We start from the raw sequence: 12,589 nt of genomic DNA, 5'->3' as shown, positions 1-12,589 counted from the left end.
GAGGCCCCCCCACAAAAAAATAACATCTGTTTCACCAGATCGACAGAGACCATTCTTCCACCCTCCCACCCCCATTCCAAACATACTTGATTGCGCAGCCAGCCGAATGGCGTAATCGCTTCCGGTCAGCAACCCTTCTGAAATTGTGATGCTCGTCGACGGAGAAATATTGCTCAGGAGCTCTTTGTCTGTCAGTGTGATGCCTTTTGCTACTAAAAAACTCTGCCCCAAAGGAAAGTGGGAGCTGTTGGAGTTCTTAATGAGTTGCTCCACTTTGCTAACGAACTGCATGGCATCTCGCTTGGTGGCTTCACACTCTCCAGGGCCTGTCAGAAGGGGAAAGTATTGTTACGGGTGTAAGAAGGCATTGGTTTCTGTTCCTCCCTGTATACATTGCATGCAACGCTGTCTCCCTTCCACTGCAGTTTGCTTTCCGCTGAAAATTACAATATGCACTTCTCTGTCGGCAGTGGTTGAATTATGCTATTTACGTGATTCATTGTTTAACTTACATTTTCAGCATGTTATTCCACCTTATTCATTTCAGCACAATGGAAGCACAATGCAAATCACGGGAGGCAGGAAAGGGAATAATTTTTTTGGGGGGGAGGCTAGGAGAAGAAAGGGAAGCTCTCAGGTGAGAACAAGGAGGGTCCACCCCTCTCTGTGTGAGATAAAGGTTAAGATCTACCTTTGAGAGAGGACTTTGCATTTTCCTTTCTCTTTCTGCTTTTGCTTTTGTTTAGACTATTTTGTTTTATATTGCACTGTATTATGAAAAGCCTTCATAAAATCTTGTTTTAAAAAGATGGCTACTAGTCCTAACTTTAAATCTAACTCTATGAGCTGCCCTCAGAGCCTGTCAGCAGCCCTAGGTATATGAGTGCCATGGAAGGAGAGCTGGAGAAGGCAACTGCCATCAAGTGGCAGTCTATAAACGTGGAAAGCAGGAACATATTTTCATCATGGGAACAGTTATGGAAAGAGGATTTGAAGTTTACAGCCTGCTGTTCGTTGAAATAAAATTACAGTGGTACCTCAGGTTAAGTACTTAATTCGTTCCAGAGGTCCGTTCTTAACCTGAAAATGTTCTTAACCTGAAGCAACACTTTAGCTAATGGGGCCTTCCGCTGCTGCCGCGCCGCCGGAGCACAATTTCTGTTCTCATCCTGAAGCAAAGTTCTTAACCTGGATCACAATTTCCGGGTTAGTGGAGTCTGTAACCTGAAGCATATGTAACCTAAGGTACCACTGTATGTAACCTAAGGTACCACCAGAGGCTTTTTTGTTAGGTATTATAGGTGCGGAACTACCAAAAGAAAAGAAAATACTGTTTGTGTATGCAACGACAGCAGCAAGGATGCTTCTAGCCCAGAGATGGAAAGAAGAAGAAGTACCGAAAGGAGAAGAGTGGCAGACCAAGCTGGTGGAATATGCAGAAATGGTGAGACAGACGGGAAAGATCAGAAACCAGGAAGACCAAGTATTCTTAAAAGACTGGAATAATTTTCTAACATAACCAAGAGACCACTGCAAACAGTTGAAATCATTGGCAGGAATAATGACACTTATAAAGTAATATGAATTTTGGATACTATGATTATATGACAGATAAAAAGGTAAAGGGACCCCTGACCATTAGGTCCAGTCGTGACCGACTCTGGGGTTGCAGCGCTCATCTCGTTTCACTGGCCAAGGGAACCGGTGTACAGCTTCCGGGTCATGTGGCCAGCATGACTAAGCCGCTTCTGGCAAACCAGAGCAGTGCACGGAAACGCCGTTTACCTTCCCGCCGGAGCGGTACTATTTATCTACTTGCACTTTGACGTGCTTTCGAACTGCTAAGTTGGCAGGAGCAGGGACCGAGCAACAGGAGCTCACCCCGTCGCAGGGATTCGAAAGATAGATTACATGACAGATAGTTTATATGACAGATAGATTACAGTAAAAGATGCAGGAATAAAATTTAGAATTGGAACCCATGGAAGGAAGGAAAGAGGCCTGAAGTTTCAAAAGAACCCTTTTTTAATGTTGATTATGTTACATTTGTTGTGTAAAACTAATGCAAAAATTTACACATAAAAAAAGGGGAAACAGGAGGCTGGACTAATCCGCCACAGCTCTTCATATGCCGGTCCAGAATTAATTGTAGAAATCCTCCTAGTTAAACTGCCGGTTAGGAGGAACGGAATAGCAATCAGAGTGAACTCATGGAACAAAAAGGAAATGTATTTGGCCTCAGATTCTCATTTATTCCTACATTTCCTTCTGTTTCCACTGTCTGGATATATATCCTTAGCGTTCTCATGGAGATGAGAGACTGCCACAAACTTTATATTAATCTGGTATGTAGCTCTGCAGACACAACTGTCACATATCCTGTGTCAGAGCACACCCCAGAGGACTTGGGAAGAGATTCCTAAGGACTGAGTATCCCTTGTTCACTCCTTGGTCCTTCCTCTTTAAAAACAATGCGAGGCTATATTCCCAGCCCTTATTATATGAAGGCACGTTTGAAAACCTGCAAGCAATTTCCAGCAGTTGCAGAGTCAGGCTCATGTACTTATTCCTTTGCAACGTCCACTACTCTGAGCCCTCTCAGTAACTTAGGTCATCCAAGGTCTTCCTCCGAGTCCAGGCACCCAATTCATAAAATGCAATACCACCTTGTTGAAAAGGATTCCACTTGAGCAAAATCGCTGTTCATCGTATTACAGACTAGCAGCCTCATACTTGGTGCTGCTCAGGAATTCTAAGAAACCTAAAAAATCAGCGCAGTTCTGAAAGGTTTTGTGCACCACATCAATTCAAAGTGGCACCCAACCGAATCTAAATACAGTGGTACCTCGGGTTAAGTACTTAATTCGTTCCGGAGGTCCGTTCTTAACCTGAAACTGTTCTTAACCTGAAGCACCACTTTAGCTAATGGGGCCTCCCGCTGCTGCCGCTGAGCCGCCGGAGCACCATTTCTGTTCTCATCCTGAAGCAAAGTTCTTAACCCGAGGTACTATTTCTGGGTTAGCGGAGTCTGTAACCTGAAGCGTCTGTAACCCGAGATACCACTGTACAGACAGAAACCTGATCCTTGATCTCAGGAGCCATCTTGCTAATTTGGTTACCATATCTTAAGAGGTGTCCAAATACATAGGAAACAAGAAACTCTCCAAAACATTGAGTATAGTGGGTATCTCGGTTTTCAAAGGTAATCCATTCCGTAAGACCGTCTGAGTTCTGAAACGTTCGAAAACCAAAAGCTCAATAGCTGACAGCTAGGCCTCAGGATCTTGTGCTCAGCAGAAACCATGTGGCGTGTTCGACTTCCGAGGCATGTTCGAAAACTGAAGCATTTACTTCCGTGTTTACAGCGTTCACAAACCGAAATGTTAGTCAACGGAGACTTTTGAAAACCGAGGTACCACTGTAGATGTTTCGCCCAATCCAGATTTGGTCTGGATCCCAGTCTTCACTAACCTAGTGTCCTCTGCCTGTTTGGGACTACAAGTCCCATCATGGCTGTTCTGGCTGAGCCTAATGGGTGCCAGATTTACATATAAACTAAACAAGCTATAGCTTAGGGCTTCATTCTCTTGCCCCCCACTCAAAATAAAATTCACTATTAATATAGGTAAAGGTAAAGGTACCCCGCCCGTGCGGGCCAGTCGTGTCCGACTCTGGGGTTGCGCGCCCATCTCGCTTAAGAGGCCGGGGGCCAGTGCTGTCCGAAGACACTTCCGAGTCACGTGGCCAGCGTGACAAGCTGCATCTGGCGAACCAGAGCAGTGCACGGAAACGCCGTTTACCTTCCCGCTAGTAAGCGGTCCCTATTTATCTACTTGCACCCGGGGGTGCTTTCGAACTGCTAGGTTGGCAGGCGCTGGGACCAAGCAATGGGAGCACACCCCGCCGCGGGGATTCAAACCGCTGACCTAACGATCGGCAAGTCCTAGGCACTGAGGTTTTACCCACAGCGCCACTTCTTCTTAATTGTATTTCAGTTCAACAATTACTTTGATAAAATACATATTTTGTTATGTGCAAATGGCTTTAGATACCTATTAGGTCCATAAATTGCCATATAGCATATATTCAACACACAAAAACAGCGACAATTTGTTGTTGACAAAGGGCAGCTGGACATATAAAGGGCCCCATTACCTTCAGTAGCTTAGGGCCTCATCAAACCTAAATCCGGCCCTGTTCCAAATCCTCAAGTTGGCCAAAGTTGGCATGAACATTTATAGTACAATTTAAGCGCAAAGTCTAATGACTAGGGCAAGTTACTTACAGTCCGGGATCTTGTTCACATCAGCTTCCTTTCCTTGCATTTGCCCCCTTTCATCAACACACCAGCAATTGCGAAGGTCAAAGTGTCCTAGCGGGGTGCTGAAATCGCTGAAAGATCCTGGGTAATGAGTGAGGTGTCCCTGAAGGAGCTGCCAAAACGCGAACGGCTCCAGCAAGACGTTCAGTGATGGATCTCCTGCGGTCTTGCCTTCCAGCACTTCTTGAGGAACTACATCGAAGGAAGGAAATTTGGCAAACTCTGGAAAGACCTTCTGGTGGCCGGCATCGTAAAGGATTTTGACAAAGTCTTCAAAGCTTTGCTGAGATCTCTCTTTATAGTTGAGCAGGATGCCCAACAAGTCACCGAAAGGAAGAGCCCTGCCGTTATTATTCTGGCTCATCCACCTTTGATACCACTCAAAAGTTTGTTCTGGGGGGCCATTGCATTGGACCTGCCTCCACCGACCATCGAGACCGCACTGTGGGATGTAGACGCTGGACAGCTCAGGCAGGGACGAAGGTTCCAGCAGAAGTTGCTGCACAGTTCTCAGGAAAGCCTGACCGCCTGCTAGCTGGCAATCACTTGGACCTACAGGAGGCAAAGGCAACACGGCCCGCTAAGCACGCAATAAAGAGTTGAAGGTAGCATTGCAACATTCAGTTGTGTCATTGGTCAGATTATTTCCAGAGGGTGGCAACATGAGAACGGGCCTTCTCTGTAGTGGCTCCCATTTGTGGAATGCTCTCCCCAGGGAAGTTTGCCAGATACCTTTATTATATATTTTTAGGTGCCAGGCAAAAATGTTCCCCTTCAACTGGGCCTTTAGCTGATTCTACAGCATTTTAAATGTGTTTGTGGGAAGGGGGGGGAACTGTTTTGCTATTTTGTTTAACTTATTTTCATGTTTTTATCCTGTATTTTATTCTTTGAACCGCCCTGAGATCTTATGAGGAACGAATACTAAAAGAAAATATAAGAAAATATAACAAATACTATAAGAAAATAAAAATTCATGAGGTAAAAAAAATCATTAAAAGGTATGCCTGATTAATTGGGGAGCAGACAAAAAAAAATATGGCGAGTGGCAGATATTACGTTAAAAAGAGGATTGTTTCTTCTCTCGCACATGGCTCCTACTCTGCTCCTCATGTGTGTCATCAAACAAAACCTGTATTTCCCCCTGCAGAATAATTGGCTCTATTTTTTGCAGATCTAAGAGACTGTCTAATAAATTAATGCTCAGCTAAGATTTATTCAGTCATTTGACAGACATGATTTTATCCAAATATGAATCTGGTTCACAGCAGAAGGGCTGGAACTCAGCCAGAGGGATTTCAGCACTGGTAAGCTAAAACCTGAGTGCTCACTGGAGGGGCAGATCGTGAAGCTGAGGCTCCAATACTTTGGCCACCTCATGAGAAGAGAAGACTCCCTGGAAAAGATTCTGATGTTGGGAAAGATGGAGGGCACAAGGAGAAGGAGATGACAGAGGACGAGATGGTTGGACAGTGTTCTCGAAGCTACCAGCATGAGTTTGACCAAACTGCGGGAGGCAGTGGAAGACAGGAGTGCCTGGCGTGCTCTGGTCCATGGGGTCATGAAGAGTCAGACAGGATTAAATGGCTAAACAACAAAGCTCAAGACCTGACTACTGCAATTTGCTCTGTGTGGGGCATCCCTTGGGCGTGGGTCCAAAAGCAGCAGCTGGAGCAAAATGCCGCAGCTAGACTGCTGCAAGAGGCGGGCTTTAAAAACTAAAAACACAAGAGTCTTTTAGCAAAAGAAAAATCAGAGCATGTACACATGTGGAAATACAAGATAGGGAACTTACACTGCAAGGGCTGTTCAGCAGTTGCACCTTTTCCAGGAATAGTCCTGCCTTCAGAATCGAAGCAGACACAATTTCTTCCATGGCACTGAACCGGCAGGAATTTCCCCTCCTGGGTACATGAAGGAACAAACAGATCAGAACCGGCTGGCTGGAGTCTTTGCAAGCGTTGCAGATCCTCCCTCTGCTTTTCGCATAGAGTGGGGCACCTTGGGCGTGAGCCACGGACTGTGGATCCTGGGATCTCTTTGCCACGTGAGTCCACACACCAGCAAGCACCTGCATAGCACTGAACTTCTTCGTAGTTCCCTGCTTCTGTGCAAACTGGGACAAACAAACTGTTGCCTTCCTCTGCGCAGTCTTTGGATCTCAAAGCGATCCTCGCGACGTCACCCAAATCTTTGGCGATGCTCTCGGGGACTGAAACCACGTGTTGCAAAAACACAAAGAACTCTGGGGCTTCAAGGAGAGAAGCTAGAGATCTGACGGCATTCTGGTTATCCTGCAAATTGACAGTGCGGCCAAAACTGTCTACGAGAGGCTGGCTCAGATTGAAGCTCTCCGGTGGGATTTCCAGAGAAAGTCGTCGAGCCAGCTCACTGAATCCACCGCTCATCCCTCTCTGCTGGAAATACTGGTCCAAATTAAATTTGCCATTGGGGCCAAGGGCTCCTGTGAAGTTGAACTGGACTACGTTCTTCAAGAACTTCCCGCCAAACAGGTTTTCTTGGAACCGCTTGGGGTTGCCGGTGAAGCGGAGGGCGACGCGAGCAAGATCTCTCGAAGGAAACATCCCTCCGATAGCTTCGCTGATGGTGGATTCCAGGGCGAGCAGCTGAGAATCGCTTGGTTTGTCTATGATGGAAGACAGCAGGCCAGAATCCACAAACAGCTCCTTGAATGATGGAGGACAAGATCTTGAGGACTCGGCTATCTGCTGTGGCTCTTGAGCCGAGGAGAATAAATGGTCCTGGCCAAAGCGTCCAATGGGGCCATAAAATAACCTGGAGAGAGCTCGCTGTCTCTCAGAGGCACAGGTAAGTTCCTTGCCTAGACAAAGGAAAAGATGCTGCAGATGTAATACAGTGGTACCTCGGGTTACATACGCTTCAGGTTACATACGCTTCAGGTTACAGACTCCGCTAACCCAGAAATAGTGCTTCAGGTTAAGAACTTTGCTTCAGGATGAGAACAGAAATCGTGCTCTGGTGGCGCGGCGGCAGCAGGAGGCCCCATTAGCTAAAGTGGTGCTTCAGGTTAAGAACAGTTTCAGGTTAAGAATGGACCTCCAGAACAAATTAAGTACTTAACCCGAGGTACCACTGTAGTTGTCCAAGCTGGATTACTGGGAAGTTTTCCAAAGGGAAAACATTGTGGAAGGGGTGTTTCTATGACTTTAAAGCTCCCTTGTTATTTTTGCAATCATGTTTTATTGGGTTGTTTTTGTTTTTATTATGCATTTTATGTTTTTATATTGTGATTCCCCCCCCTTTGAATCACCCTGAGACCCGTGGGTATAGGGAGGTATACAAAATTAATAAATAACAATATGCAATAATACTTAAATGTTGCTTTTTTGGTATGCTATTGTATTTGCTATTGTGTTGTTTTGCTGTGCTGTTGCAAAATCGTTTTTACATTGCTCGCCTTTGAATGCATTCCTGCTTTCTTTGTGGTCAGCTGCTTTGAGCATTCGTGTGGAAAAGCGGTATACAAATGAATTGAATGAATGGATTTTGATGTGTTTTCTTAAGAACATAAGAAGAGTCTGCTGGGACAGGCCAATGGCCCATCTAGTCCAGCATCTTGTTCTCAGGGTGGCCAACAAGATGCATTGCGGAAACCTACAAGTAGGACCCAAGAACAAGAGAACTCTCCCCTCCTGTAGCTCTCAGCAACTGGTCCTCAGAAGCACCTCTCTCGCCCTGACCTAGCCACTGTGATCCATGCAATGGTCACCTCCAGACTGGATTACTGTAACTCACTCTACGTGGGGCTGCCCTTGAGACTGACCCAGAAACTCCAGCAGGTGCAGAATGTCGTGGCGAGACTCCATACGGGGTCCTCACCGTGGGATCACATTCACCCGGTGCTATACCAGCGGCACTGGTTCCCGGTGGAGTCCAGGATCAAGTTTAAGGTGCTGGTTTTAACCTTTAAAACCCTATACGGCCTGGGACCCTCGTACCTACGGGGCCGCCTCTCCTGGCATGTCCCAAGGAGGACCTTACGGTCTTCAAACAAAAACATTTTGGAGGTCCCGGGCCACAGGGAGGTTAGGCTGGCCTCAACCAGAGCCAGGGCTTTTTCGGCTGTGGCTCCAATCTGGTAGAACACTCTGTCACAAGAGACCAGGGCCCTGCGGGACTTGACATCTTTCTGCAGGGCCTGCAAGACAGAGCTGTTTCACCAGGCCTTTGGCCAAGGCACAGTCTGACCTCCTCCCTCCTTCTGTAATCCTCATAGAACTCTAACCCAATGGTTGCCATTAATTTGACTCTGAATTGATTTTAGAATGAATTGATTTTAGAATGTATTACAATTAATTGATTGTGATTTTATGTAAACTGTGTTACTTTTATTGTTGTTAGCCGCTCTGAGCCCGGCTTCAGCTGGGGAGGGTGGGATATAAATATTATTATTATTATTATTATTATTATTATTATTATTATTATTATTATTATTACTACCCCCATCTTTGGAGACAGAGAATAGCTGTCGTGGCTAATAGCCACCAACAGCCCTTCCCTCCATGAATTGTCTAATTCTCTTTTAAAGCCATCTGGGTTGGTGGCTTTCACTGCCCACATTTGGGAGTGACTGCACTGCATTAAGAAGTATCTTCTTTTGTAAGTTCTGTCTACCTAAACTGTATAGAAATTTATTTATGTATGCTTCTACAGTGGCAAGAATGCTACTTGCCCCCAAATGGAAAGAAGCAGAAGTCCCAGCAAAGGAAGAATGGATACAAAAACTTACGGAATATGCAGAAATGGCAAAACTTACTGGAAGAATAAGAGATCAAGATAACAATTCTTTTCATAAAAGAATGGAAATGGTTTATTGAATGTTTACAGATAAATTGTAAACAGATAAAATATTGGCAGGATTATTGTATTAACCTGCAGTTTCATAAGAGTATGTATTTAAAGAAGATGACTAAATGAGCAAATTACTGTATTTTTCGCTCTATAAGACGCACCTGGTTTTTGGAGGAGGAAAACAAGAAAAAAAAATATATTCTGAATCTCAGAAGCCAGAACAGCAAGAGGGATCGCTGTGCAGTGAAAGCAGCAATCCCTCTTGCTGTTCTGGCTTCTGTGATAGCTGCACAGCCTGCATTCACTCCATAAGACGCAAACACATTTCCCCTTACTTTTTAGGACGGAAAAAGTGAGTCTTATAGAGCAAAAAATACAGTAAGTTAATTTGGATATGCAGAAGATATTAAAAATAAATTTTTAAGAACCTTAGAAAGAGGGGGAAGGAAGTCAAGTTTTGAAATTCAAAATGTATAAACTTGAAGTGTGTGTGTGTGTGTGTGTGTGTGTGTGTGTGTGTGTGTGTGAAGTACAGCCGTACCTTGCATCCTGAACGCCTTGGTACTCGGATGTTTTAGCTCCCGAATGCTGCAAACCCAGAAGTGAGTGTTCCGGTTTGTGAACGTTCTTTGGAACCCAAATGTCCGACGGGGCTTCCGCGGTTTCTGATTGGCTGCAGGAAGCTCCTGCAGCCAATCGGAAGCTGCGCTTTGCTTTCTGAACATTTTGGAAGTTGAACAGACTTCCGGAATGGATTCCTTTCGACTTCCAAGGTACGACTGTATCTTCTTTTATCTATCCTGTTCTTCAGAATGAAGCACAGGCCAGATAACCCAACAGAGCTGTTCTAAGGCTCTAGTTTTACATACCACAGGATAAACGCTGCCCTTTCTTTCTTGTGCCAAGAAGTTCTTGCCCATTGGCATCCACACACCAGCACTGCCCATCCAGCTGGCACTGGGTCGACTCATAAGCTCCATTATCATCACAAGATGGCCTGTAACTCTGTTCAAAACGAATGGCGGTGGATCTTTCGGTTTCACACTTGGAGGGACCTGCGAAGGAAACAGGAGGAAACGATGGGAGCTAATCAGAATGATTTGCACTGACTTCTGTGTTCGACCAGCAATCAATCCCTAAAGAGCTTAGAACCCAATTGCTTGTTATTTTTATTTACATATTCATAACTCCACTTTCGCTTAAGATATCACAGGGCAGTAAACAGACTAAAAATGCAGTATTACAATAAAAATATCAAACACATCAGCAAGACCCGCTTGGCAAAGAATCTCATGTTTGAATGGTTTGTCTGAATAATAGAGTTTTTAGAAGGTGCCTAAAAGCAACCTCTAGTGGCAAGGAGTTCCATAGGGCAGGTCTTGCCACACTAAAGTCTCAGCCAAACCTCAGGACCACCAAAAGTGACCCCATGAGAAGAACTCAGCAGTCGAAGTGGAGGGTAAGAAAACAGGCAGCCCTTACTTTGCAGTTAGGGTGAATTAGATGGAAAAGGTCACTTACAGTTTATGGAGTTCAAAGGTTTAGTTCACACAGGAACTATTTAGAGGATGAGTGAAGATGAGAGAGGGAAAATAACAGGCATACTGTCCAGAGCCAAACAAAATGGCTCAGCTTTTAGAGGTGGTTAATTAAGACAGAGAGGCTTACAAACAAGTGGCGGCTAGATTGCTACACAAACCCTTATGTGGTATAAACTAACACAGGCATTAACTAGAAGTTCAGGAGGAGGAAATGTATTTGCTTTCCTCCAACACTCTGGGCTTTTGTGAATTTACACAAAAACTTTGAAGTTGGTAGCCTACTGGTAACTACAGTATAACTAACTTCAGGTGATGTGCTGCCTCTTTTCTGGAGACGCATAAATAGCCACCTGCCAAAGACCATGTGTCAATACTTCATCTCCTAGTGGACAGCAAACAATATACCCTTCCTGGTGCTGCTGACTACAGCCCCCATCAGCACAGCTGATGGCCAGGAAAGACAGGAGCTGTTGTAGTCCTGTTGTAGGTTAATTCTGTGTCCAGGGCGGCTGTCTACCAGCTCCACCTGGTACGCAGGCTGAGACCCTATCTGCCTGCAGACTGTCTTGCCAGAGTGGTGCATGCTCTAGTTATCTCCTGCTTGGACTACTGCAATGCGCTCTACGTGGGCTACCTTTGAAGGTGACTCGGAAACTGCAATTAATCCAGAATGCAACAGCTAGACTGGTGACTGGGAGTGGCCACATAACACTGGTCCTGAGAGATCTGCATTGGCTCCCAGTACGTTTCCGAGCACAATTCAAAGTGTTGGTGCTGACCTTTAAAGCCCTAAACGGCCTTAGTCCTGTATACCTGAAGGAGCGTCTCCACCCCCATCGTTCAACCCGGACACTGAGGTCCAGCGCCGAAGTCCTTCTGGCGGTTCCCTCATTGCGAGAATTGAGGTTGCAGGGAACCAGACAGAGGGCCTTCTCGGTGGTGGCGCCCACCCTGTGGAACGCCCTCCCTTCAGATGTGAAGGAAATAAGCAGCTATCTTATCTTTAAAAGACATCTGAAGGCAGCCCTCTTTAGGGAAGTTTTTAATATTTAATGCTGTATTGTTTTTAATAATCGATTGGGAGCCGCCCAGAGTGGCTGGGGAGGCTCAGCCAGATGGGCGGGGTATAAATAATAAATTATTATTATTATTATTATTATTATTATTATTATTATTATTATTACTATTATCTAGTAGCATCTGGAGGGCTTCAGATTGATTCCCTTTGTTTAAATTTAGTGCATTCAAATTACCACGCCTTACAGTCTTAGGTTCTACATACATCTGAATCTGCCAGTTGTAGCCAATTGAACTCCCAGAAAGCGTCTCTGCAGGATCCTGTACATGCTGGTTTCAGCGAAAGAGGGAACAGGCTCCAGCGATGCAAAAATAGTGTCATAAACATTCTCAAGTAGCATTTCCAGACCTGGAAAGGGAAATAGTATTGTAAGTACCAGATCATGTGCTGAGATATTGCCCCCCTCCACAAAAAAACAAATCAACCATGAAGGTAACATGCCTAAAACAAAATCAGTTGTTCTCTTTTATAAAGCTTCATTTGCACAACAGAGCTCCCTGTTCTTCTCTAGTTTCCCAAACCATCAAATTCCCCTGTAGAAGGCTGGGGGCCCCTCCAGAGCAGATTTTGGGGGAGGAGCAGAGAAAACCCATTGCTCACACTGTGCTGGATGCATCCCATAATTCCCCATGTTTATAAGAAAAGCAACAAAACTTTATACATTTGGCACATGCTAAAAGTCTTCTTTTTTTTACCCAAGCCTTTTCTGACGGACGCGTAACTATATTCATTGTTCTTGGTTTCATTCATCTGTATAGAATATTGTTCTTGAGACTCAAAGTTTGTATGTAAACCTGCTTTGCAGTGTATGTATTG

General features: G+C 45.0%; 1 protein-coding gene across 1 annotated transcript in view; it reads right to left on the bottom strand.

Annotated features, from left to right (window-relative positions):
- Positions 1 to 12,589, bottom strand: part of TG (thyroglobulin) — a 172,061-nt gene that overhangs the window by 150,140 nt on the left and 9,332 nt on the right. The window contains exons 7-11 of the mRNA XM_083624258.1: positions 11,978 to 12,121; positions 10,024 to 10,209; positions 6,117 to 7,163; positions 4,286 to 4,873; positions 87 to 326 (exon numbers count right to left, since the gene is read on the bottom strand). Coding sequence (XP_083480384.1) covers positions 87 to 326; positions 4,286 to 4,873; positions 6,117 to 7,163; positions 10,024 to 10,209; positions 11,978 to 12,121 — 2,205 coding nt within the window. The remainder of the gene's footprint in view (positions 1 to 86; positions 327 to 4,285; positions 4,874 to 6,116; positions 7,164 to 10,023; positions 10,210 to 11,977; positions 12,122 to 12,589) is intronic.

Source organism: Podarcis filfolensis, assembly GCF_964270895.1.
Source record: "Podarcis filfolensis genome assembly, chromosome: 7".
NCBI lineage: Eukaryota > Metazoa > Chordata > Lepidosauria > Squamata > Lacertidae > Podarcis > Podarcis filfolensis.
Note: the sequence above shows the minus strand (reverse complement) of the source record. Positions and strands in the feature narration are given on the sequence as shown.